Below are 25,989 nucleotides of genomic sequence, written 5' to 3' on the forward strand. Positions count from 1 at the left end.
CCAGCGGAGGCCGCCGGCTCAGGCGGGCAGCAGCGTCAGCCTCAGCTCCGTCTTCTCACACAGCCGCCTGAAGACGGGCAGCACGGCGTAGGCGGGCGCCAGCAGCGGTGACTGCTGCGCCTCGGCGGCCGGCTGCTGCACCAGGAACGCCTGCATGGTGTAGTCGTCGGCGGCGCCGGCCGGCGGTGGCAGTGGCAGCGCGTACAGGTGCGGCACCGCCTGGCCGTCGGCGCCGCGCCGGTGGTGGCGCCGGACGTGGCGCCGCACCAGCGCGCGCAGTCGCGAGCTGAATCCACAGCGCGTGCAGCGGTAGTTTCGGTTGAGGTAGCCCCGCAGCAGGCTGGCGGCGTACGGCAGCCGCGTGTGGCCGTGCTTCTGGTGCCAGTGGCTGAGGTAGTGGTGCCGCTGCGGAAACCGCAGGCCGCACGGCTTGCAGCGGTACGGCCGGCGGGCCGGCGGCCGGCGCGCGGGCCCCGGCGCCGGTCGCTGTGGCTGCAGCTGCAGCAGCGGCTGCTGCCCGCTCGGAGGGTCTGCGGCGGAGTCGAGGAGGGCCGCGGCCGGCGCGCCGAGGGGAGGCAGCAGGCCCATCAGCCGCTCGGCTGGCAGGAACGGGGGGAAGGCGCCGGCCAGCGGGCCGAACGGGTGGCGCAGCAGCTTGTCGCCGAGCTGGGACTGCTCCAGGGCAGCGGCGGCGCCGTTCAGCGCCGGCTTGTCGCTGCCCTTCTGGTCGTGGAACGGGTGAACCTGCATGACGTGCAGCCGCAGCGAGAGCAGGTCCGGCAGACAGTGGCCGCACAGGCTGCACGGAGCGCCCATACTGGGTGGGGCAGCCGACTTGTGCGACGAGCTGCTCTTGCTCTTCTTCTCTTTCGGCGCGCCATGCTCACTGGCCATGTGTGTCTCCAACAGCTTGGCCGTCTTGAACTTCCCGCTGCAGACTGTGCACACCTCGAGTCCCTCCTCCTCTTTGATAACGGGGTCGTTGTCCGGAGACGACTTGTCGTCGTCGGGAACGTAGATGCCGTGCGTGTTCTGCTTGTGGACCTTCAGGAAGTATTTGCTGCAGAGCTCCTTTTGGCAAACATCGCACTTCACGCCAGCCTGATTCTGATGGTTGTCCATGTTTATGCCGTGCATCTTGATCATGTGAGTTTTCATGAAGTACTTGTTGCAGAGCTCTTTGTTGCAAATTTCGCAGTAGCTTCGGCTGGTGCTCGCTGGTTTGGGCCTTTCCAGCTTCTTTTGACCCTCGACTTCAAGGCGAATTCTTGCTAGGAACGCGGTTTCATTCATCGGCTGCGCTTGGGCTTGAATGCCATGGGCAGTTTGCATATGCTGTTGCAAGAAAAACTTCGCATAGAAGTCCTTATTGCAAACACTGCAAATCGTCTCTCCTTTATGACCCGGTGATTCCGGGGCTTGATCGTTGTCTTTCATCAGCGGATGTTTAGATGAATTGAGGGCAGTAGGTGGTTTTGGAATGATCAGCTCTTCCTTTTTATTGAACATACCGTGCTCCTGGATAAGATGTGCATGTAACGCGTTTTTGCTGTCCATCCTTTTCGCACATATGTGGCACGTCACACCAGAACTGCCCTTCTTTTCATTTAGACCCTTGATCATACCCTGAAGCTTCTTCAGATCTTCGCTGAAGTGTTCTTTCTTGTTCGGCGTTGCGGGGGACCGCGGCTTCTCTCTGTTCGCCGGCGCTAGCGGCTGCGGCGGCGAAGTGGTGTGGCTGTTCTGCTGACCTGAGCCGTGGAAGTAATACCGGTGCATCTGCAGCAGATAGGCGCTTTGGAACGTCTTGGCGCAGAGCTCACATTCAATGCCGTCTGTGTTGTTGAGCTGGGACTCCGTTGGTGGCTCCAGCGGAGGACAGGGCTGCGGGTCGGTGCCGTTGACCCTCTCCTGATCTGGTTCCCCCTCGGGTTGCGGATCCCGCTCGACGGGTGGAGGAAGAGGTGGCGGTGAGCTCATGGCGTGTATCTTGTACCTGTGCATTTTCAGGAAATGTTTGTTGCAGAACTCCTTCCAGCAGATGTTGCAGAACGCGTCGACGTTTCTCACCCCGATTTGCTGTAGCTGCTCTTTGGATAAGTTCTTCGGCGGTGCTTCTCCGTTCATCGCCAGCTTGTCCATGAAGAGGTGCACGCCGGTCTGATGGTCGGCGACCTGCGCGGCGTCCAGCTGCTGCAGCAGGGACGGTGACGGGGCCGCCTCCAGCAGCTGGCGGCTGTCGTACGGGTCGGCCGGTGGCCGCGCCGGCGAGCCGCCGGGCGCCGCCGCCTCGGCGCCGTGCACCAGCTGCCGGTGGCGCTGCAGGTAGCAGGGCTCGCTGAACTCCTTCTGACACGGCTCGCAGAACGTGTCCGGGTGAGCGCTGCCCGGAGGACGCAGCGCGTCCGCCTCACTGGAGGGCCGGCCGGAGTCGCGGGAGTCGCCGCTGGGCGACAGACGCGGACCTCCGCCGGCGCCACCGCCGTGACCGACTCCATTGCCCACGCCGCCAGCGCTGGGCGGAGCGTCGCTGTAAACGCCATGCTTATTGGCCTTGTGTGTCTTCAGGAAGTACTTGTTGCAGAACTCCTTGTTGCACAGCTCGCAGTAGGCCTCCGGGTTGAAGATCTTCAGCGGCGCGTCCCCGCCGGGCGGCGGCTGCGCGGCCGGCGCGACGCCCGCCTGGTGCTGGAGGAACGACAGTAGGAACGGCGGAGGCCCGAACTGCAGAAAATTGGGCACGGGGAACTTGTCCTGGAAGGACGGCGGCAGCGGCATGGCCGTCGGCATGCCGGCCTCTGATTTCGGGGTGCCCACCTCCGGATACCGCCCCTCCTGCTCGGCACTGCCGTCCGGTCTCTGACCCGAGGAGAGGTTCAGAGGCAGCTCGCGACCGAAGATCGCGCTCTCCCCGGCGCCCGCGTCGGCGACCCCCATCCTTCTGACATGCTCCACCTCGATGTGGTATTTGAACTGCGCCTCGCTGGGGAAGGCGAGCGGGCAGTAGGGGCAGCGCAGCGGCAGCGGACCGCCGGCGGCCGGCTCGTCGCCGCCGCCGTCCTCGCTCTCACCTGAGCCCAGCTTCACGGGACATGACTGTTTGCGGCGCTTTTTGGCGGATCCGTAGGCGGACTCGCCGGTGTGTGGCCGCTCGGAGCCGCTGCCGTCCTCGGAGCGGCTGGCCGAGCTGTCCGGGTAGCCGGGGCTGGCCGGCTCGCGCTCGCCGAGCCGCTGCTCGTCGTCGGCCGGCGGCGGCGTCAGCTCGGCGCGGCCCGAGCCCACGCCGCCCAGCAGCGCCAGCGAGGCCATCGCAGCTGCGGTCTGAAACACACCGCCGTCCGGGACGGGCTGGTAAGGCGGCGAGATCGAACGGCAGGGACTACAAAACATATCTATATGTTATCCGCGCCGGCCCGGGCCTCGGTGACAGGTGACGGTAAATATAAAACATCGCTTCATCGGCCCGTGAGGATACTCCATTGTTTTTACAACTGACCAGCGAGTGCCAGGGTACATAGCATTGTCGAGGGAAGACCGTGTCATCATCTTCCGGGAGCCAGCAAAACTATCAGCTGTCGAATGACCATGAACTACACCTTTTTCCTTCAATTTGGAAAAGTTGGAGTTCAATTTGAAAAAAGATGCAAAAGATGCACTATAATTTGAAAAAGATAGTTATATTTGAAATAAGTGAATTTTAATTTGAAAAAGAAGAGATTCGATTTAAAGAAGATAAAACTCAATTTGAAAAATAAAGCACTTTAGATATTTTCACCGTCTCATTATGTTCACGGCCTTAATGAATCACATTGGTGCCATCGCCCATCCTTTATTGTTTTGGATCGCGCAGAATTTGTTAGAGATACCTAGCTGAAATTTCGAACTAACGCAATTATAGAACATAGATCCATATAACCCTGGATAGAGAATGGCCACATATAACATATGTCCTTTGATTCAAAGTGGGATCTTTTGCACTGCCCGTTTTTTTTTTAGGTCAGGTAAGGTGAATGGCCTATGACGCCATACGTAAGACGTCTCGTTTCAGCGAATACGCTCATTTTTTTCGAGATGCTTTAAATTGATTGAAATTTGAAGCAAATTGTTGTTAGGTGATCTCATATTTCCATTAAGCTCATGTGCATGTCAAATAACGATGATGCGACCGGCGAGGTTAAAGTCATCGGTTCCTTCTGCTCTATGCGTCTTAATTTTCCGCTAATGTCTCATGAATACGAGCAATGAGCAACAGTAAGCAATAAGTATGAGCAACAGTGCTTATGGGCACAAATAAATTGCAGTCGTACCTATTAACGGGTGTCAAGTTCAAAATGGGACAAACGCAAAATTAAGTTAGACACTGTGTATTACTAGATATTTTAACGAAACTTTCACCACATATACCTTGTTCTGTCGCCAGTCCACTGGTACTAATGAATTTGAACCAGGGGTCCATGCCTGTCTGCCAGACGCACGTGCTCTCCCGCTATCTTCATTATCGATCGCGGCACCTCCGGGACAATTTTATTGATGCTGCTCAGGATTCTGGCACGCAGCTGCTGATCGGATGACGCTGTCCAGCCACCACGGTAGACTTCTTGTTTAAGTATGCCCAAGAAGTCCTCAATTGGTCCCAGCTGCGGGACATTCGGCGGGTTTTCCTAGCGGATAAAATATCAGGTATGCCAGCCTCCTCCAGAAACTGGCACGTGGCACGTGCATAATGAGCTGAAGCCAAGTCTGGCCAAAATGCATATCCACCCCTTCGGTTGCTGTCCTCGATGAACGGTTGAGTTTGCTGTTCAGGCACTTTGTGATGTAGACATGGGCGCTAACATTTGTTGAACTGGGGCAAATTGTTGGTTTTGCTACTCCCTTGGGTGATATGGATATCCACACAAGAAGCTTACGTGGGAACTTTCCAATCGGACGGTAAGTCACATTCGAAGGTATGTCTCCACCAGGCCCAGCGTAAAAACCACGGTTTTGTGGCATTTCTGAGCCAGTGTAGGTTAAGTATGTAGCTTTCATCGTCCATGATGGCATCTTGCTCTCGAGTGGCACTCAGTTTTCCCCGGCTAAGGGGTCGCAGGCGGCCCTTTTGAGATTGTTCTCGCTGAGCAGATACCGGAGGAGCTTTCTGGCGCATCCAATATCTTACCCCTTCCTCTCTGAGAATGTGTCTCACTCGTCTCACTCTGTCATGCGTTATGCCAAAGCTGCGGCCTAAGAGACGAAGTGAGACGCCGACTTTGCCGTCTGCCATGCGAACAAGGCCTTGGCGCCTCTTTGCTGACATTTTGGGAGCAGGCCTGCCATTCTGAGCTCGTCGTATGTGTCCTTTGTCTAGGAATGTATTGATAACGCGATATATCAGTCGGTCGTGGAATACCAAGCGATTTAACGTGGCCTTAGTCAAGCTCGGGTTTTGTCAACTACTCTCGCGACAATGTCTCTTGCGGCTTGCTCGCTCAAAGGCTTCATGACGACTGACCTCAATACGTAGCCACAATATTTTAACATCATGCTCGTGCAATTCACGTATGGACATTCTGTCCAAATTTCAGGTGAATATCTAAAGGGAGGTTGAAAATAGAGCGATTTCAATTTTGTCTCATTTTGGACTTGACACCCTATTATCCTTCCCTGACAAATTTCAAAACGACGTCGAGCATTTTAGTTTGAATTTCATTTGTTTCAAATTGAATTCCAATTTTATATTGAAATTCACTAATGTCAAATTGAATTTTGTCTTTTTCAGATTGAAGTGCATTTTTTCCAAATTGAACTCCAACTTTTTCAAACCGAGGGAAATTGTAGTTCATCATCTCGTTTAGTCCCTGTCTTAAGGAAATCATCAAAGATGACAGCCTCGTTCAGCTACCCTTACGTTTTGAAAGCCTACAAATGGCAGCACATCTATAAACGAAACGTTTGCAGAATCGATAGATATCCTTTCACCAATGGCGTTACCACTTCTCTATTCCAGCACTTTTGGAAGGCTGATCCAAAGTACGCTGTTCTTATAAGAACAGCTGTCATTCACAGCCTTGTCATTCATGGCATATTGCTCAATTGATAATGCATTGTAAATGTCTACGTTATTGGATGCTTAAGATCAGTAATCATACAAACGATTTATTTGTGAATTTTTGGCTAAAATGCCGGCTAGATATGCGAGCTATTATGCTAGTTTACATTTTAGTCGTTCTGCGTTGTTGCGAATAAACTCGGCAGTTATCACTCTATGAACGCGAATCTTATTATTGTTCTGTGGTTACAGCGCAAAATTAATCGAGATTGATATAAATGTCACCAAGCTCAGATGATAGATATATGTAGATACTCTGGACGACTTGTGGGTAATATTCGAGAGAAGGTTTAAGTAAGACATTCAGTGAAAATATATGAAACTAAAGAGCGTGAGGCAGCGTCCCATCTCAGCTTCACCTGGCATAAAGTCCAGCTCCGACTTTTTAGCTACTTACGTCTCAGAAAGCTGCAGCCTAGAGGGGAGATTTCAGCAACTGCAGCTTGAGTTAGAACCGGCTCAGACGCCACCAGAACTTCAAATAAAGTGGAGAGTGATTTTCAGGCGGGCCAACTGTGGTGAGGAGCTGGCTCGCGTCAACCTCGCTCCATTCAACACTTGTGGATAACTCGTGAATGGAATTTCTTCAACTCAAACACGTGTGCATGGGGCGCTCATCAAACTTGAATGACATTCAACCCCGCAACAAGTGTGCTAGAAGGGGAGACATGTCAAACCGGGGCTGTTGTCTGCCGATTTTATCGCGTCGACTGCAGACGCCGCCTAGCTGACAGCTGGAGCGCTTGTCGCCAGCGTCTCTGCACAGCAGGAGCATGCCGTGTTTTTGTGGTGCCTAGGGAGGGGTAATGCTGTTTTTTGCTATTCCAACCACCGTACTGTAACATTGAAATACCTATATGTCTTTTTTTGGGGGAGGAAGCTGAATATTTTTAAACACGTACTACTTCTGGTCTTCTGCCATACCCTAACCCCGCTGTTGCTGGGGTATTTCGCTACGCATCACTTGCGGGGGGAGGGCTCAATTAACCCTCGCGGGCCCGGGGGGGGGGGGTGTTTCCCCTCTCGCGAATATTGGCGATAGCTTTCGAACGCTTAGGGATAAGAAAGCGAAACTTTCAGTACCTGTTCCCCCATCAATTTGACATCTTCTGCAAAAAATGGACCTAGCCCCCTTGATGACGTCACAGGGTCGATTTTTTCTAGATCCCTGCACGGCAAACTTCGGCGTCAATAAACGTGAACTCCAAATAGCTGCCAACAATAGTTTTAGAGATAAAGACAAATTACGAGCACGGTTGTGTAGGTTCGATCTAGCAAAAATACAACTTCAGTTTGGGTGACCTGAGGTCAGAGGTCAGGTCAACGACCCTCAGCTGGGGCTTCAGTTTTCGTAAATAACTACAACAAAAATGGTTCTAGAGCTACGGAAGTGGTACCAACGCATTCGTCTTGTCAATCCGCGTCAATTTTTTTATGAATTTAGTCCGAACCTTTTGAATGGAAGGTCACAAGGACAGAGTCCCGCTAAGCGGAGCTTGTTGCATTGACCCTGCCCTCTACTCTCCGTTCGCGCGATTCCGGTTCTATGGACTATGACAGAATTTGGAGTCCGAAGTTCAACGTGCGCACATAGCCGCGCACGGCCATCCGCCGTGCGCGGCTCAGCGTCCCCTCACTGACTTCGCCTGGCTACGGCCTGCTACCTACCGCAACCATACCTGTCAGGAGGCCCATAAACGTCAAGCGCCGGTCGCGCTTCGAACCCGGACTGTTATAACCGGGAACGCGTGCTCTCACCACGCGGAGTCCAACGCTCTGCCGACTGAGCTACGGGACCGGCGTAGAATGACACATATTTTCTTCCGAAAAGGTCAAGTTTTATGTTGACCTTATGTGACTTCGAATGACCTTTGGTTGACCTTGACACATGAAAGGTCGTATATGATGGAGTCGTATCCGCTGATCACGAATCTGACCTCCATTTTGCTCAAAGCATTCATTTAGAGCCCCAGGATGGCAAAATTGTCTTAATTATTATGATTGACTTGAATCGGTGAAATAGCCCCTAGCGAGGATACTCTTCCGTGACCTTGATATTGGAGCGGCCTTGTATCGCAAGATTAACCACAAATGGGGGCCCGATAAGCCTCAACGTTTTTCAAAAATGGAAAGAAAAAAAAACAAAATATCCTGGAATTTAGTATACCTACAAGATATACGAAAACATGCAAAGTTTGAGGTCAATTTTGAGCATGACCTTGATATTGACCTTGAATTTTGAGCACTTCATCGGAATCCCCAGGTTCTCTTCTTTCGCTCTATACCCATTTTGCCGGTTTAACCCTCGCCGGCCGAGGGGGGGGGGGCAGGTGCCGCCCCCCATAGGTTTTTTTTTTCGCGATAGCTCCGAACACGCTGGCGATAGAGAGCTGAAACTTGGCATACCTGACCTTTGATTCAAGCCAGATCTTTTGACACCAACCGCATGTTCGGGTCAAGTCAGGTCACTGACCTACGACGTCATAAGTAAGCCTCTGCACGGTCTTCAGATGTCGCAACTTCGCAACGCCCTCACTGCCAGAGGAGCTTTCACAGGAAATTGAAACTTACAGGATCTAGTATCCATTACGATTCTCACTACTTGTATGTCTCGGATTTTTCCTTAAGGTCATATGAGGTCAGGTCATTCTCGTGACCTCACCATTAGTAAGTCAATGGGGAAAAATAAAAACTGCTATTCTGGCGCCGGGAACGATCTCCAACTATCTCAAGCACACAGAATCGTGATTTGATGCACTCCTTGCAAGGTTAGATGCGTCACTTTTGCCATGTTGACCTTGCGTGACGTCATTTATGACGTCATCAAGCAGTGGCGTAGCCAGAAATCAGCGAAAGGGGGGGGCCATGGTGCTCGAGGGGGCGACTTTTCCCTTGAGAGGGGCGCCATTGTGAGCTAGTGACAGGAGGTCAGTCTAAAATGTAACGTCATATATTCATGCATGATTTACTAGGTGTTGCAAAATACGAGTATAAGAACCAGGTTTCGCTGATTTGTCATAAAATCCAATTATTGCAATGTGCAGCCCGGTGTTTTTTATCAAAAGCCTTGATCTTTATGCATATTTAGCACGATATAGGAAACGAGCTCAGGCTACGGACATGCTATCTCAAAACACACACCCATGCGAATTCGAAACGGTAAAATATACGTTGATCGATAGGCACAATCTTTACTCTTTGCAAAAAAAAAAAAACATACAAGTTCACTCACTGATCCAAAGTGACCTGTGGACTGCAGCCTCTGGTCGACCGGGGTGGTCGTGCTTAGAATCTCAGACACTCATGACTGCATGAGTGCCAGATGGGTGAGGCGTGAGACTGTCCCATATAGTGGCACGAAGGTTAAGAATGTCTTCGGCCGGCGTAGTATAGAAGACGACTTTTGATGATGTGAGTGTGCATGGTCGACTTTAAAAGCGCCATAGAAACCTGCTGATCTCACCGAACATTCGCCTTGCGTAATCCTCAGACCAAATATCTACATTGAGATGGCCAGGTCAATTTTGCGACCTCTCTGTTATCTATTAGTTAACCCGCGCCGTGCTGGTGGCCTGTGCTTTCCGTGTCGTGCTGGGGGGGGGGGGCGTTTTCAAGTCCCCCCTCTAACTCGGCTCCTGGGCCACGTAGCGACACCCAGTAAGGGGAAATCGAAAGAGCGTCAAAAATAATGACGGAAAGACTTAGTTTCAATTTTTAGGTCAGGTCAAAGGTCAGGTCACCAGAGGTCATCAAAGGTCAAATTTAGTCCATTTCAACAATTTTGGAAACTGCCAACGGCCAACTCGGGAATCAATAGAGCTACAGCGCCGCGGAACGTGTTCCTCTCGTCGAGACGCGTCGAATGAACTATACGTTGACCTTGAAAGGTCATTTTGAAAATTTGACCGCACGTCAAGGTCATGACCTGACCGGATGGGGCCATGCTGCATATCAGTCGATCCGTATCGTCGAGCTGACCACATCTGACGTGTTTTCACCGCTCTAGCACGTCTCTATCAAAAGTTATAGCCAAAAAACTGCTGGTGACCGTTTATGACCTGAGATGACCTCAAGGGCACACAAAAGGTTAACAGGTGCATTTTTCCGATTCAGTGTGTCATGTTTACCTATGAACCGATGTTTGGAGGGTTTTAAACGACATTCGTCCAAAAGAGGCACATTTCACTTTTCTCCCACTGACTTGAGGTCCCAAAATTGACCTGACCTTAGGTCACAGAAATAAAAAGTCCGAGATGAGCATTTTATACATATTGTTAGTCTTATCAATCTCTGAAAGTTTCAAAAGTGATAGTTCAGTCGTTGTAGCTATAGCGGGCCTTTAAACTTTTTTGAGGTAAGGCCACTTGACGTGCCCTGGTGACCTGACCTTGAACGACCCTGATCTGAAATTTTCACAAGCTGTGTAGAAAAGATGTATGAACAGGTGTACCAAAAACAGCGGTGCTGCGCGACGCCGTTTTTAGATATTCGCGAAAAAAAAACTAAGGGGGCGGAACCCCCCCCCCCCTTCCAGCACGGCGCAGATAAATGGGAGAACTTTTGAAATGCTCTTCTTCTGAACGAAAACAACCTCAAACATCGGGATTCAGGTAAATATGACACATTTAATCGGTAAATGTCACTCGTGATGTGACCACTTTTATGTTACTGAGGTCATCTCAGGTCATGAAAGGTCTCCAGTAGATTTTGGACAATAACTTTTGATAGAGATATGATAGACCAATGAAACACCCTATATAATTATTTTCCTTCTCGAAAATATGGATCGACTAATATGCAGTATGACCTTTCCCGGCTAGGTGATGACCTTTACCTTAGGTCAAATTCTCAAATGCCCTTTTAATGTCAAATTCTAGTTCATTTGACTGGTCTGTCTCGAAAAATGGAACACGATGCTGGATAAACTGATCTCGTGCAGGTCTGAGCCAAGAGGTATTACAGATAAACGTCCTCCGCGAAAAGTATATTTTGAGGCTAAAACGTTTACCTGATGTCAAATCTGAGATAATCAATAAGAGAGAGCATAAAAAGAGCTATCGAATATGCGCTTTGCTGCGGCGCTGTAGCTCAATCTCTTTCTGAATCCTGACATGCGCCGCTTTGTCGAAAAATGTCAACATCGGCGAAATTTGATTTTCGGTTGTCGCTGGTGACCTGACCTTCGACAAGTTCGACCTAACCTTACAAATGATCTAAGCCTGGCTGCTGCATCTTGAAAAGGGCCCTTGGTGTCGATGAGAAAGCCCCATTGTCCAATAATTGCCTATGTGTCAGTGGTTTCGGGGTTGCCTATCAATCTTGAATGGGGCGGGGCGACCGAAGTCTCCATTCAGTTTCGCGGTTCAGGTAGGCGCCAGTGGCTCTTGAGGGGCGCCAGCGACCTCGGATTGATGGGGCGACTGTGATCTTTAGAACGGCGTTGAGGAGCGCCATTGGGCATGGATGGGGCCACTGTTGCCTTCAGCAGGGCGCTGGAGGGAGGCCCTGGAGGGGCTTGAGCTTGGGTGGGCCGACTGTAGTCTCCAGGGGCGTTGTCTCGGATGGGGCGAATGTGATTTTCAGAGGGGTGCCGGGTAGTCTAGAAGGGCGCCATTGGTTTCAGAGGGTTGCCAACGATCTTAAGATGGGGCAGCTGTAACCTTCGTTTAGATGGGCGCGATCTTCAGAAGCGCGCCGGACGCTCTGGATGGGCTTGAATTGGGCTTGAATGGGGCGACTTAAGTCTCAAGCGGGACGACTTCAGTCTCAAGGGGGGTGGGGCGCTAGTGGCTCTTGAGGGCGCTATTGATCTCGGATAGGGCGACTGCGATCTTGAGAAGAATGCGGGTGCTTTAGAGGGGCGCCAGTGGTTTCAGGGCGCGCCATCGATCTTGGATGGGTCGATTGGGGTAGCTGTGAACTTTAGAGGGGCGCTGGGTGCTCTAGAGGGGCGCCATCAAGCTTTAATGGGGCGACTGTTCCGTTCAGGTGGGTGCCAGCGGCTCTTCAGGGGCGCCATCGACCCCGGGGGTTCGGAATATTCTGGTATCCGGAGGGGCGCCCTTCAACATTTGGGGGCTCAGGTCGTATTTGGGGGTGCCCTGGAGAACATTTAGGTGTCCAGGCACCCCCAAAGAGATATTGAGTTCGATCCCTGCCTGCACATCACTTTTTAATTCATGTTCTCTCTGTAAAACGGCATCAGCCTAGTCGGCACTAATTCGGGCGCCATTTGGGCGGCTGGGCGGAAGGGGGGGGGGGCATGGCCCCATGGCCCTCCCCTGTATACGCCACTGTCATCAAGGTCATATTAGTTTTTCGTCAATAACTCCCGATCAAATTGAGCTAGCGAGTCGGGGAAGCCACCAACGGACTCAGGAAGACCTGCCAAATCGAATGATATGCAACATGACCTCTTTTGACCAACTTCGTGACCTGGGGACGCTGACTTGACCGTGACCGGAGGTCAACACCCTAAGTTGACCTGACCCAAACAAAAAGTTTATCATTCGACGCGCCTGAGCGAGACGAACACGATGCTGCCAAAATCGCGGCTCTGCGGCCGTTTTTTTGCGAAGTTATTCACCAAAAAGTGAACCGTACCTTGGGGCACTTGACCTGACCTCAGAGGTCACCGGTTGACCTAGGACCTTAAAATCAGGTACCAATCTCTGCGTCTCGTAACGGCGCACACGCTCGTTTTTTCCGCGACGCGCTAGCTCCACCAGGGGCGAAACGGCGAGGGGGGTCGTACCCGCCCGCCACCCCCCCCCCCCCCCCCCTCGGCCGGCGCATATTTAGAAAACCAATAAGTCCGGCGAGGGTTAATGCATCCTGCCGTCCTCTAAAAGGTTTACTTTGAGATCACTACACATGCGCCGGTTTTTACCTTTGACCTTGACCTCTCACCTTGAAAATCAACCTGATGTCGTACCTACTTTAGAATCTACTCGTAAAGACCTTTCGTTTGCTACCGTTTTTGCTCCCGTACCTCCCTATTTACGGAGTTAGATATAGGAGGGGCAAAAACGCCGCCGGGCTGCGGTGGCCGGGATCCCCCCCCCCCTCCGGGCCCGGCCGGATTAAAAGGTGTCAAACGCCCCAGTCGATAACCTCAGAACCAATAGCAGCAGGTAGATTGGCAAGGCTGCAAACGAAAGCTCCTCACGTTCCTGATGAGTATCTAAAAGCTCAGGTTAAAAGCTGTGTGAGTTCACGGGCCGGGCTATAAGGTTAACCCGCGCCCTGATGGGGTCTGCCGAGCAACGCGGTCTGATGGGGGGCCATTTTGCCCCCCCCTAAGATCTCGAGAACCACGCAACATAGCGACAAGCGGTAAACGGCGTTGGATAGCCCTATCAGGGAATTACCTTGTGACCCAATTTCATTGACCTCGGTCAAACCGATGACGTCACAGGTCAGGTCAAAGGTCGAATTTTCACCGTTTACAGGCATTTCAAGAAATGCGTTGTAAAATCGAGTAAAATGCATTTCATTGAAAATCATCGATGGAGAAATGTTCTTCAAACACATATTTTGCTATTTGAGGTCACTGATACCAGGTCAGGTCACAGAGATCAGGTCACTGGGGGGTCACAATATGAAAGTGTCGTGTCATACATGTTTTATGGTCCATTTTACATGACAAATGCGATTATGTGGGTCAGGCAGACTTTTGGGCCAGCTTAGGTCACGTTTTGGTCAAGGTCAGGTCAAATTAGGTCAAATTTCAAAGTTGATATTTTTGCATAAAATGGGTATCGATTCGATGCAGCTTGTCACGGGGAGTTCAATGGTAGTCTCCGTTTTGCGCTACGAGGTCTAGAATTGCTAAAAATTGAGTTCAAAAATTTGAGGTCATCAATTTTTAACAGTTTTTTCGCTATAACTTGGCCAAAAAAAGAGGTATCGATCTAAAATTTGATATTATCAAAGAGCGCAGGGACTATCACATATATTCCGGTTTTTTCGAAATTCGAATTTTTTTGGAATTTTTTTGAGTTTTTCTAAAAAAAATCATTTTTTTTTATTTTTCAGGGTCAAAATCCCAAAATTTCGAAAATCTGAGATAGCAGTTTTGTAGCGCCGTCTTTTCTCTACACAACCACATACCTAAAGAACTTTAAAATTGCTTGTTAACTGTAGAATTGGTGAGCGTTTCAAGATGTCATGTTTTTTGCTCATTTTTACTCGAACATGACCTCAGTTTGACCTCAGTAACTCCTGACCTGAGGTGACCTGTGACTTGAAATTTTGTGTGAATGTGTCAAATTGATGCCCGGTAAGGTACACAAAATTTGTTTCTCGCTATTTAAGAAAAACCACAGGGGGGGGGGCAAAATGGCCCCCCCATCAGGGCGCGGGTTAAGTCAGACCACCGGAATGGGTTTTTAAATCTGATGGTTACATCCATTTAACGATCCAAGCAGGTGCAAAGATGTTAACCTTCGCCCCAGTGGGGGGGGGGGGGGGCATATGTTACCACTCCGTCGCGTTTTTTTTTTGCGTGTGAGTCCAGCCTGCAGCGTTTGTCAGAGAGGTTTTAAACTTGGTGGATTGCATGATGTTATGGACGCCTATAATTTGTATATCTCGGATTTTTTATATTCGTGACCTAAGGTCAGGCCAGTGGCGTGACCTTTCCATTATCAGTCAATGGAGAAAATGAAAACGCCTCTAGATCCGTGTGTACGCATAAGAACAGTCCAAATAATTCAGAATCACAATGATTTGGACCATCCGTGACGACCAAGGTGTCTTTTTTGCTGATAGCCTCTAGAAAGGTCATCCGAGGTCATTTGAGGCTACAAACAGATTTTTCCCAATAACTCTCGATTGGAAAAAGATAGAACGCTGGGGATGGCCTCATTGTATTTGTCTTGTTGAGACGCATCGACTGATATGCAACATGACCTTTTCCGGCCAGGTCATGACCTTGACCTGAGGTCAAATTTTCAAGTTGACCTTTCAAGGTCAAATTATAGTTCATTCGACGCGTCTCGACGAGAAGAACACGATTCTGGCAATAGAAATGTCGTGGCTTTTTTTTAGTCGAAAGTTATTGTCGAAAAACGATTTCCGTAAAAGCAGCTATTTTTGGAGTTTTGCCCTCTGGAGGCTAAACCGTTGACCTGAGGTCAATTTTGATGACCTCATCAAAAGAAGAGTTCAAAAGCTATCGATTGCTTTTCCATGCGTTTTTCTAGCTATCATAGTTCCTGAGATAACGGCATGTTTTCTGAAAAATATAATGACAATTGGCAAATTTTGACCTTTGGTGACCTCTGGTGACCCCAATATTGCTCTAAGATGAAAAATGACTGAAATAATTCTAAATGTACGCATTGAGAGCTATCGACTGCTTTTTATCGCGTCTTTCTAGCTCTCTTAGTTGTTGAGTTAGAGGTGGGTGGTAACATATGCATCCCCCCACTAGGGCGAAGTTGGCTGAGACCGCCACTGGGGCGCGGGTTAAACTTTTTTAATACCTTTGGCGGTGAAGGCATTCTAATAAATGGCCAAGATTTGGCTAAAATTTTGGGAAATATAGAGCGATAATAAGGAATAGAAGAAATCGAAGGTAGCTGTTTGATAGCTTAAAGGGACTGTCCCACCTTTGCATTAGTTCTGAGTTGAGATAGCCAAGTTGGCGGCCAGGTTCAGAAACCACTATATATCCTGGTCGCAATATCCTCAGTTTCGTGGTGTTAAAGAAATTCCCTTCATTTGAAAAGTGGGCCTTAGCTAAGGCCCCATCTCTTAACTATTAACGGCCATTTGATGACGTCATTACTCATTTGCCTTTTGAACGCCTGTCACACATTCAAGTGAAGTATCACTTGATTTACGAATAAGCCAATCAGAGACACTCTTGTTATTGTATGAGCCGCGTCATATTTGAGAGCAAATATATTTGCTGCCAAATTTCCCCTCACATTGACATGAAGTAAATCCTTCATTACGTCACAGATTCGATATAAATGACGTCACGATGAAATATGAAAGTCGCAATATCTCAAAAAGTATACGATGAAAACGTGTAAAAACTTGCAGAATTCGTCAAAATATCATGAGTAACATTTCCGAATCCTAAACGGTACTTTTTTGAAGGTGGGATAGTCCCTTTAATGGATTGTTCCGCATATTTTTGTAGGCGTGTTTTCTGAGATTTCATATGATTTTTCAAATATACTTCTTTGGTCGAAAGTGAGGAATTATGAGGTCACGTAAATCTCAATATCTAAAAAAACTTTAACGGAATTTTTGAAATTTCTTAGATTATAATTAGTTCGCAACAATAACCTAAAATCTGGCGCGAGGAGACCCGCTGTCAGTATCTTTATATTGGCACATACTTACGAGCACCTATCGTTTTATATATGACTTTACCGCCTTGTCGTCACATCATCACCTTCAGGACAGAGTATTGACTACGTATGATCTCCGGTGACGCGGATATCTCCGACCCTGCAGCAGAGCAGGTCCGACGGGGTGCGCGGACCGCCGCTCAGCAGACGGCGCCGGACCGCCTCCAACCCGGACTCACTCTGTTTCTCCTGTCGAACCGTCGCACAGTGTGGCCAAACACCAGTTTAGCGCGAATTAAATCTCAGCGCTGCTCGGATCCGTTGAAAATGGTTCCCTGGTTTCAAAATTGACACTTAAACCTATGTGAGACCTTTTACGATGCATTATAAATGCTTGCTGACATATAATGGCATAGTTCCGCCTCTAAAAGTAAGGAGAACTAGCTTACGACGGGTGATGTGCTTACCAGGCCAGGGCTGTGAAGTCGATGGAGTTACTCCGACTCCGACTACGGCTTTCAAAAGTCAATTTCAACTCTGACTCCGGGCAAAACTGTCGCCTTATACGATCGACTCGGACTCTGACTCCGCAGCCATGGCAAGTCCACGCAGTCGATGGATTTTCGGTGACTCAGACTACGAGTCTTGGTCCGGATTCCAAAATCGATTCCGATTCCGACTCTGACTGCAGGGTCAGAACTGTCGACTCCGAGCGACTCCGACTCTGATTACGAAATCCTGGAATTTAACTGCAAATAAGAGGCATAAAATTGTGGGTCCCAGCAATGATGGGCATGTTAGGAGGAGGAATCGTTAACGAAATTCTCATCATTTCTCTGGTAAATTCTTATGATTGTCTAAAGTTTGCTTGAAAAAAAAATCAACATCTAATTATGTTTCTGTGTGAATGTTCCTGGTGAAGCACATGAATCGGTAGATGGTTGCTGAAATACACGCACCGATAGGACTGAACCTCAGCAATGGGAGTAAAAACAAAGACTTACACCATAAGCACCTTCATGTCATTAACCCTCGGCCGTATTGGTGTTTTGCTAGCCGCGAACGTAGGTCGGTTCAGGTCAGGTCAGGCCAACCAGTCCTGCCGGGTATTCATAATTAATAGGTGTCAACCACCAGTGACAGCTTCGTTGCATGTTACGAAGGCACCAAAAGTTCTTCCTAAATGTTCAAATGGTTACTAAATTCGAAATCAGCTCCAAAAACTAGCCTGGAAGCATGTAAAACTAAAAAAGGTGATCCGAGGTCATCAAAGGTCATTGAACTGACCTGACCTTCAAGTGATCTTGACACCGACCATAATGCATGGGACCAACATCATAATATCACATGTTTAGACGCTTGAAACCACGAAAAGACTGCAAACGCGCGGCTAATGCAAGCAAACATACGCCCAATCGCGCTTCCGGCCAAACATGGTCTCGAGAAATAGGTCACAGGTCAAAGTTCATTGGGGTCAGGGTCGTGAAATTTAAAGGGTAGGTGTAAAATTGATAAACTCTAGGGTACTGAAAGTTTCGTCGCGATCGGCCGCTTTTTACATGAGCTTTTTGCGAAAAACCGAGAGGGGTCCTTTCGACCCCCACCCTCACCCCCTATATGGGCGAGGGTTAAAAATTGTCAAGATTTATTCATTGGCGACCGTATTCTGCAATATAACAAGTCAGAAATACAGCGGTTGAGCCATCCGCGTAACGTTACGCAGCCGCCGCCGCGCCCACCCTGTAGCCGGACCTCACCGGGCGGGCCAACCATATACGTTCAAAGCTGAGCCAAAGGCCGGGGGGCAGGTTGGGGCAGGGTTTCTTGCATGGATCATGTCCAGAAAATTGTGGGGAATCTTCTCATGGAAGATTTGGCGTGGAGTTTTGTGGCCATTTTCTTATATCTCTACGTTTTTAAGATGGACAGTGTTTTCAGGGGATGTTTGAAAAGGTCATTTTCAAATGAGCATAACTCATCGGTTAGTCCAAGGATACCTATAGAATTCGGGTATACTATCAAATATAGGCTCAGTAGTCATATGCCACTCCAATTATTTCCAAACCTTTCCGACAATTACGCCAAAATGTGTTGTAAACATGACGCGGGTTTTCGACGATTTCAGCACAGCCGGGACCGGCATTGCGTATGTCCACTTTAGCTAGCTTTTTGGACACCGAAAGGAAGACATTGAACCAAAGTATTGTGATATTGACATACTTTGGACAATTTCCTATCGACTGATAGTTATAAAAAGTAAAAATTCCAAAATTCGTTTTTTGATTAAATTCGCGCTAATCTGGCGTTTGGCCACACTGTGCGTCGGGAGGCTACCCGCTCCCCGCGCCAGTTAAATATAAACGGCCGCTGTTTGTCTCGCCGCGGCCGCAGCGCCGCTTTAAGGGATGTACGACTTGAATGGCGCCGGTAAACAGAGTGGCGCGGAGACGAGGGTGGCGCAGATGGCACGACAAACAGCGCCGGGCCGCCGCGCTCCTGGTGACAGCGCGCAGCTGGCCGCGCTCGAGCAGCGCCCGCTCGCGGACCCTCGCGCGTACGCACAGTGCACACCGCACTGTTTTATGAGCAGAGTGCATCGCCTGTGCCTCAGGCAACATCCACTATCCAGTGCGCTCATGATGTGCATTGTGCAATGTGCATACCCTTCGAATGAACTCAATGCGTATGACGGATGGAAAACGGTTCATTTTAGAACCGTCTGTTTAATGGATATTCTAGTCGAAGCACACGAATGTCAACTTTGGCCTATTTCAGTGTTGCAGGTATAATTTTTAAGGTTCAACTGCTCGCAAGTTATTTTGTGCATATGAGGGTGTTTAAATTTCAAACAATTGTACCCAAAGAGTACAAATGGTCCATCTGAGAATCATGCCTAAACATTTTCTCGAGTTTTATGCTACCGCATTTTCGCGAAAGTCCGCCTAAACATCGCTGCCTTGGCACATGCGCCATTGAATACATATGACAAGGTGCACTTTGTCACATGTCTTAGCTTGTGTTAAAGGGACTATCCCACCTTCAAAAAAGTCCCGTTTAGGATTCGGAAATGTTACTCTTGATATTAAGACGAATTCTGCAAGTTTGTACACGTTTTCATCGTATACTTTTTGAGATATTGCGACTTTTATATTTCATCGTGACGTCATTTAGATCGGATCTGTGACGTTATGAAGGATTTACTTCATGTCAGTGTGGGGGAAATTTGGCAGCAAATATAGGTATTTGCTCTCAAATATGACTCGGCTCATACAATAACAAAAGTGTCTCTGATTGGCTTATTCGTAAATCAAGTGATACTTCACTTGAACAGGCGTTCAAAAGGCAAATGACGTCATCAGATTACCGTTAATGGTTAAGAGATTGGGCCTTGCGCAGGGCTCATTTTCAAATGAAGGGAACGAATTTCTTCAACACCACGAGGCCGCGGGGGTTGCAACCAAGATAGATAGTGGTTTCTGGACCTCGCCGCAAACTTGGCTATCTCAACTCAAACCTAATGTAAAGGTGGGATAGTCCCTTTAAAACATGTCAGGTCATTTTTGCGACCTCTCTATTCCATCGAAGTACTTGGGAGAAAGTGCAACTCCGCATATTCTGTACCTATACTGAAAATAATTTCGGAGCATTTAAGATCAATGGTCGGGAATAGCACCTGTGACACCTGTATTTTACTTTATCAAAAGTCACACTTTGGAGCACAGCTTTGCTGCTTAAGTTGATCACAGGTCATGTCCAAGTGTTTAGGTACATCGTTGGCTTTGGACCCCAGTTAGCGATGATTTGGTTGATTTTTTTTAAGTGGTCCCAACTTTCGTCATTGGGCTCGCGAGGAGGGCGGATTTGGTCGAGGATGATCACACAGAACGAGCTCGTAGGCCTCCAAGACAAGGTTCTGTACATAAGATGTCATGCAATGTTCAAGGTCAAGGTCAGGTGTTTTGTTCTGAAGTTTATTGTGACGTTTGTCATTTACGTCCTCGTATGTAGCCCGAAAATGTGTTGAAACAGGTGAGCTTAAAAACCAAAGCAGATGACAAAAGTCACTCTTGTAGCTGTAGTCACCCTTATAAGTTCATTTGAAATGAAAGGATGGCTTTGGCTGTATATACGCACTACATTTGTTCGGCTACTATATAGTGACAGTTTCTCGCAAATATCTATATAACATGTTTCATGTTAGCATTTACTAGTTAAATCCAATGCTCTTCATATGACTGTTGTTAAAACACATTTTTCATTAATTTTTACTCGGTTAAATGTTTTGTTTCAAATCTGAGGTAACAGTTACCTAATTTTGCATTCTGCCAGTAGCGGCGGAACACCTTCAACTAAGGGGGGGGGGGGGGGGGGGGGGCACTGCCGACTTTTGGTCCCATTCTTTCCATGCAACGCCCATGCCCCATAGCGCTAATGTTAAAATGCCAAAATCAAAGGGAGGCACGGTGCCCCGGTGCCCTCCCCGTTCCGCCGCCTATGCATTCTGCAAATCAGATTAATGAAAAGAGATTCTTTTTCGTTAATTTGTGGATGAAAATAAGTCCCTCCTCACAATAGGTTCTGGTAAATTTCCAACAAAAATTGAAGTATCGGGATAATTTCAATGTAATTTACTTATCTGAGTCCGTGTATGCCCTGACCTCACGAGGAGGGCGTGTATGTTCTGACCTGTGCCGTAGCGGCCGGCGGCGGCTGGCCGTCTGTCCGGACGCACCCCGACCAGACCACTGCCGCCGCCGCGGACGGCACGCCTCCTCTCGCAGATGTCATTAAAGTTGAAGCGGGCGGCGCGTTTTTCCCGGCTGGCCGTATCCGTGGCAGCCATCAGCAAATGGAGCCAATACTGGGTACAGGCCGCCGGCGCAATTGGGATTACTACTGCGTCGCAGCCGTTCCAGCCGCGCCGCGCTGGCGTCTGCCGGCCTTCCAGGAGTCCTACTTTGCTCCTGTCATTTCAAAGCCCACCTCGAACGAATGAAATCAATATTTTTAGCACTGAACGAAGTTCTTGTTAATGCACATCAGTCATCAGATTGGCTTCTTACTTCACTGATAATCCCTCACCGGGACAGATGAAGAAGGGAACGATATTCTGAGGCTTCGAGAAGAATATCCGAAAACTGCCGGCCGCGAATACCACTGCTTTGTGTTTAGTGAGGTTATTGTTATACGTATTACATAATTCCCTCAGTGTCTCATTTCGCTACTTTATCAAATATCTGACAGTTCAATCAAATATCCGACAGTAGTTGAAGTAGAACTCTGATATTGGGCCTAGTACTTGGAAGTAAAGAATGCATTTACGGTGATTTTGTTTGGCAGTTGACTTTGGGCCGCCAGCTTTTGCTAACTGCATAGTGCGTTGTAAACTTTTTCATGTGGTATTAAGTGCAACAAATGTTATCATCAGCAAGAAACTACAATTCGGCTTGACGTCGCATTGCGCTATTGTATGCACAATTGAACAGAATATTATGTTATGAGAGCTACTTTAATCTTCTATTCCAACGTGAACCGAATGTGCAATTGCACACTCTGGAACTGGAAATAGGCAACTGAAATGGACCTGTTGAACATTTTCGAGTTTCACTGGTGGCGGAAGACGCGCCTCGCTGGTGCCCAGTGGTGACACATGTGCTATTCAACCAAGTGAGTTCATTATTACGGCTACGTATACCAGTAATTGTGTCGGTATCCGATACTGGATACTGGAATAGTGTAACGGACTGATAAGGAGGCGTATCTCCTGTATTGCCGGCTGGAAAATTACACTATTTTTTCACTCCGCTCCCGGTGGGGCATTTTTTGCCCGTGTCGTGTACTGGGTAATCATAATGCTTCACCACCTCCTTCCTTCTTCCTATTTTGATAGAGTGCATATTGCCGTGGTGATTTGCTGTTTGACTGGTCGAACCTACATACGGGTACAAGCCCTCTATCAAGGTTTCTGGAAATCTTGCTAAAAATGCTTTTGGTGGTTTTGATAACGTTCTTTGCTGGTTGCGGCAAGGACACAGAAATCTCTAATTTTTTACTGGGCTGTGTTTTGTTTTCGAAAACAGATGAGAAATTTACTTTTCTATTGCCAATAATATTCGTTTAATATACTATACCTAGTCTTACCGATGGTTTACTGATGATTTGTGTCTATCTTTCGGTACATCGGGTATTTTCATTATCAAATTTTTTATCAACATTTGTCAAATCATTATTTTTTACAGATTGTTCTGCAATGTTTATCAAAGAGCATTTCAACTGGCACGAAGAGTGGCTGGAATTACTTTATTATGCAATACATATGCATGTAGTCAATTAGCTCGTACCATTTGTTAATCGTTTCAATCTTTAAACGGAGCTACAGGGACGTTTAAGTTATTTAAAGATAGCCATAATCCTTTCATATATAAATTTTAAGCGTATTCTTCGATCACACACAACTTTGCAATGGCTTAACGTAAGCAGCAAAGCTCTGATGCCAGGCAAGGTGACTTGCGAGACGCATTTTAAGTAAAAGTAAATAATTGATCATAATTAGCCGTTTTCACGACGGGCCATAGGCGCGGGAGCCGGGGGGGCAGTGGGGGCAGCTTGCCCCCCCAACTCTGGGGCCGTGGGGGCGGTGCCCCCACAGCTTTGAGACGGAATACCACACTTTTTTTTGCAAATGTTTTCTTTTTTGTTGAAAAAGCCGAGGGATGAAAAACAAGTGGCCTAAAACCGGTGAGAAAACTAGATTTGGGGGTACCCTAGGTTGATCTCTATTATGGTGTGCCCCCCCAGTCGGAAAGTAGTTCCCGCGCCCCTGCGACGGGCTATCCGGCGAATGCACCTAATTTGACTGAATTTGCACCAAAGCTCTTTTATTTACAACAAATATCTTTTTATTATGAATTTATTTAAGTGTTTTAATCGAACATAATGCCTGATAATCTGAAAAATCAGTCATATAAGCAATTAGTGCAACCCTAACTGATAGCTACTTAGAGGCTCAATGAACCTAATTTAACCAATTCTGCACCAAATATGCACCAAATGTGTACCAGGTAGTCGTCATGAAAACGGCTGTTAACAATTTGTTTTTATTGCATAAGCATAATTCATCTAAACATTCACCTTGATTGATAACTCAAACATAGTGTACAATGTACAATGCATACATCCTTGTTTTCATGTCAAGAAGAGTATCCCCGGTTACACATTTATGAGCAGCTGTGAAGCCCCGTTTGGGGGGGGGCGGACCCTGTGACAAACTCACCCCTGTCGATCAGCAGCTCGGGTCGGCGGCGCCGCCTGCCGTCATGGCGCACTCGCTCCCGCAGTCGAACAAAATCGGCCCGGCCGGCGGCAAAAAACGCTGCCGTCCAGTGTGGAGCGGCGCCGCCGCCGCCGCCTGAAGCCCCGCCCCCGTCGTCCGGTCGGCGGCCCGACACTCGCGGGCGCGCGCGGCCGCCGCTCGCCCCACCCTCGGAGCCGGCCGGCGGCCTCCCAACCGGCCTATTGATTGGTCCGGCCGCGCCGGCCGCTGCAAACACGGATAAAAATTCAATTTTACAGCGGCGCCGACGGTGAATTATTGAGCAGTGCGCATGCGCCGACGCCGGCCCGACCCGACGGCTATTGGAAATGTCGATTTCTCGGGCGGCCCGACGGCGCGGGACGGCCGACGCCCGGCCGACGAACCCTTTACAAAAACAACGCCGCTATTGAGCGCCCGGAGCGGCGCCGCGGCCCGGCCCGAGGCGCAGCCCGAGAGTGAACCGGCCGAGCGGCGCAGTTGACAGCTCCGAGACATGGCGGCCAGTGGCGCCGCAGGCCGCCGCTGGACGACGGCGCAGCTTCGCAGTCCGTGCACCGGATTTCGCTGGACGCCGGCTGCGCAACTGCCGCGTCAACTAAAGCATACATCAGTCTGGTTCAAACAATAGGTTTACGAAATTTGCAATCAATCCTGTTTTCAAACTTAAACTTAAGAAAGTTATTTTATGAACGCAGTTTTAATGTCAAAATTAAGTTGTTCAAATATATTCAAGATTTTGATTTTTTCCTATTTTTTTTTTGGTGCTATATAGTAGGACGTAATGGTGGACTGGATCAACTGAGGTCGACGGTGACCAAATGACGTCTTCGCTAATTTCTTGCCACAGAGTGCAGATAAAGCTTTAGAATGGTGTAATTTTTCGACTTGATTAGCCGCCGAGTCATATGTTTGCAATATGTACCGTGCTACTGAACATAAGCACTTAATAATTGTGAAATTTGCCAAACTAAGTGAATTTAGTAATATAATTTAACACGGTAACAAAGATCATCCGATGTTCATTGACGTGTTTAACCTGCCCGGAGCTTTACATTTGTCATGTTATCAGAACAAGGGCTATGAGCCCAAAACTATGGGCGGATTCTAGCGAAATTTTGAAGTTAGACCCGAAATCCGCATGCCTGATGGGACGTGTTTCCCAAGGTTTGTATTCACTAGTGGATGGTTATCACACAGGCAGACTTTCACACTTCGTTGGGGACATCAGTGCTTTTAGGTATATGTGTCTGCTGATATACGAACGCGACCCAAAGGGCCCGAGTACGTCAGCAATGCTCTTACAATCCTTCTTCGTTGATGGCATACCGTGCTGGCTTTATACTTTAATGATATCATAATTCTTAACCTTTGGTAAAGGCTCATTCTTATCCTATGATCGCCGTTTGGATTCTATTTAATATGTTCCCCAGAAATAAACGGTGCCTTACGGAGCACGTGCATGTAAACTGAAGCGGCTTGTCGTTTCTTTATTTCTATTTTGCTAAAAGATTGGCATTCAAGGATCATATCAAACATTATTCATTCAAATGACTTTCATTCATTGAATAAGGACATAATTGTGAGCTGAAATATAAGGCAGTCACGGCGTTCAGTTTGCTTTGAACAGCAATGAATGGCTGCATTTTATATTTTGTGCCCGGAGCTTTATTTGATCAGTGAAGTGGACCACACATAATTGATTTAACCCCTCGTTAAATACCCTTGCCAGGTTTTTCCGAATCCGCGGAAAAAAAGACAATAGAACAAAGGCTTTGGCACGTGTCTGAGAACACTGTGCACGCGCCAATAAATCAGGATTTATTGTGTAGAGAAAGGCATTAAATTGTCGCCTGATGTGTTCTATGGTAGTTATTATTTGAATTCAGTCGGCTTTGTGTTGGCGTTTTTCATCGATGGCAGGCGAAAGAACAGCGACGTCTGCGCCGACTCATGTGTCGCTAAAACGCCTCATGCATTTTAATATTTTCACCGTTGACAATGGCCCACAGTGTCCCGGGAGAGAGGGCATATGACGTGCTGCCAGGAGCGGCGACGTCAACTCAAACTGCGACAACCTGCCCAATGTCAAAGGAAGCGGCGACGTCGATGGGGCGATGGGTGCTTTTTTGATATTGTCATTCACGCCTTCTCCATGTAAACAGCTGTTTAACTTTTCGTGGAGCATTTACTACTGTGTAATGTGTATTAATTCGTAACTTAAAGTAGCAGATGCTTTTTTAGTCTGTGTTTTACAAGCTGTACAAATGTAGCAAAAC

The 25,989-nt window shown here is 48.3% G+C and overlaps 1 protein-coding gene across 1 annotated transcript; it reads right to left on the reverse strand.

Moving 5' to 3' along the window:
- Positions 1-18: 18 nt before the first annotated feature.
- On the reverse strand, positions 19-21,241 carry LOC122389925. Its single transcript, XM_043382435.1, has 3 exons — positions 21,131-21,241; positions 535-3,231; positions 19-405 (listed from the first exon to the last, which is right to left on the reverse strand). The coding sequence occupies exons 1-3, from the start codon at positions 21,239-21,241 to the stop codon at positions 19-21; spliced, it is 3,195 nt and encodes a 1,064-aa protein (XP_043238370.1).
- Between the last annotated feature and the right edge of the window lie 4,748 nt (positions 21,242-25,989).

The sequence above is a fragment of the Amphibalanus amphitrite genome, unplaced genomic scaffold, assembly GCF_019059575.1.
Source record: "Amphibalanus amphitrite isolate SeventyFive unplaced genomic scaffold, NRLGWU_Aamphi_draft 000020F_arrow, whole genome shotgun sequence".
Classification (NCBI taxonomy): domain Eukaryota; kingdom Metazoa; phylum Arthropoda; class Thecostraca; order Balanomorpha; family Balanidae; genus Amphibalanus; species Amphibalanus amphitrite.

Coding starts and splice junctions, on each gene's coding strand:
- LOC122389925 (XM_043382435.1), bottom strand. CDS start 21,241: ATGGCTGCCACGGATACGGCCAGCCGGGAAAAACGCGCCGCCCGCTTC. Junction 3,232..21,130: donor GCGGCAGTGGTCTGGTCGGG/GTGCGTCCGGAC, acceptor GACGACGAGCAG/CGGCTCGGCGAGCGCGAGCC. Junction 406..534: donor CGGCCCTCCTCGACTCCGCC/GCAGACCCTCCG, acceptor CGGTTTCCGCAG/CGGCACCACTACCTCAGCCA.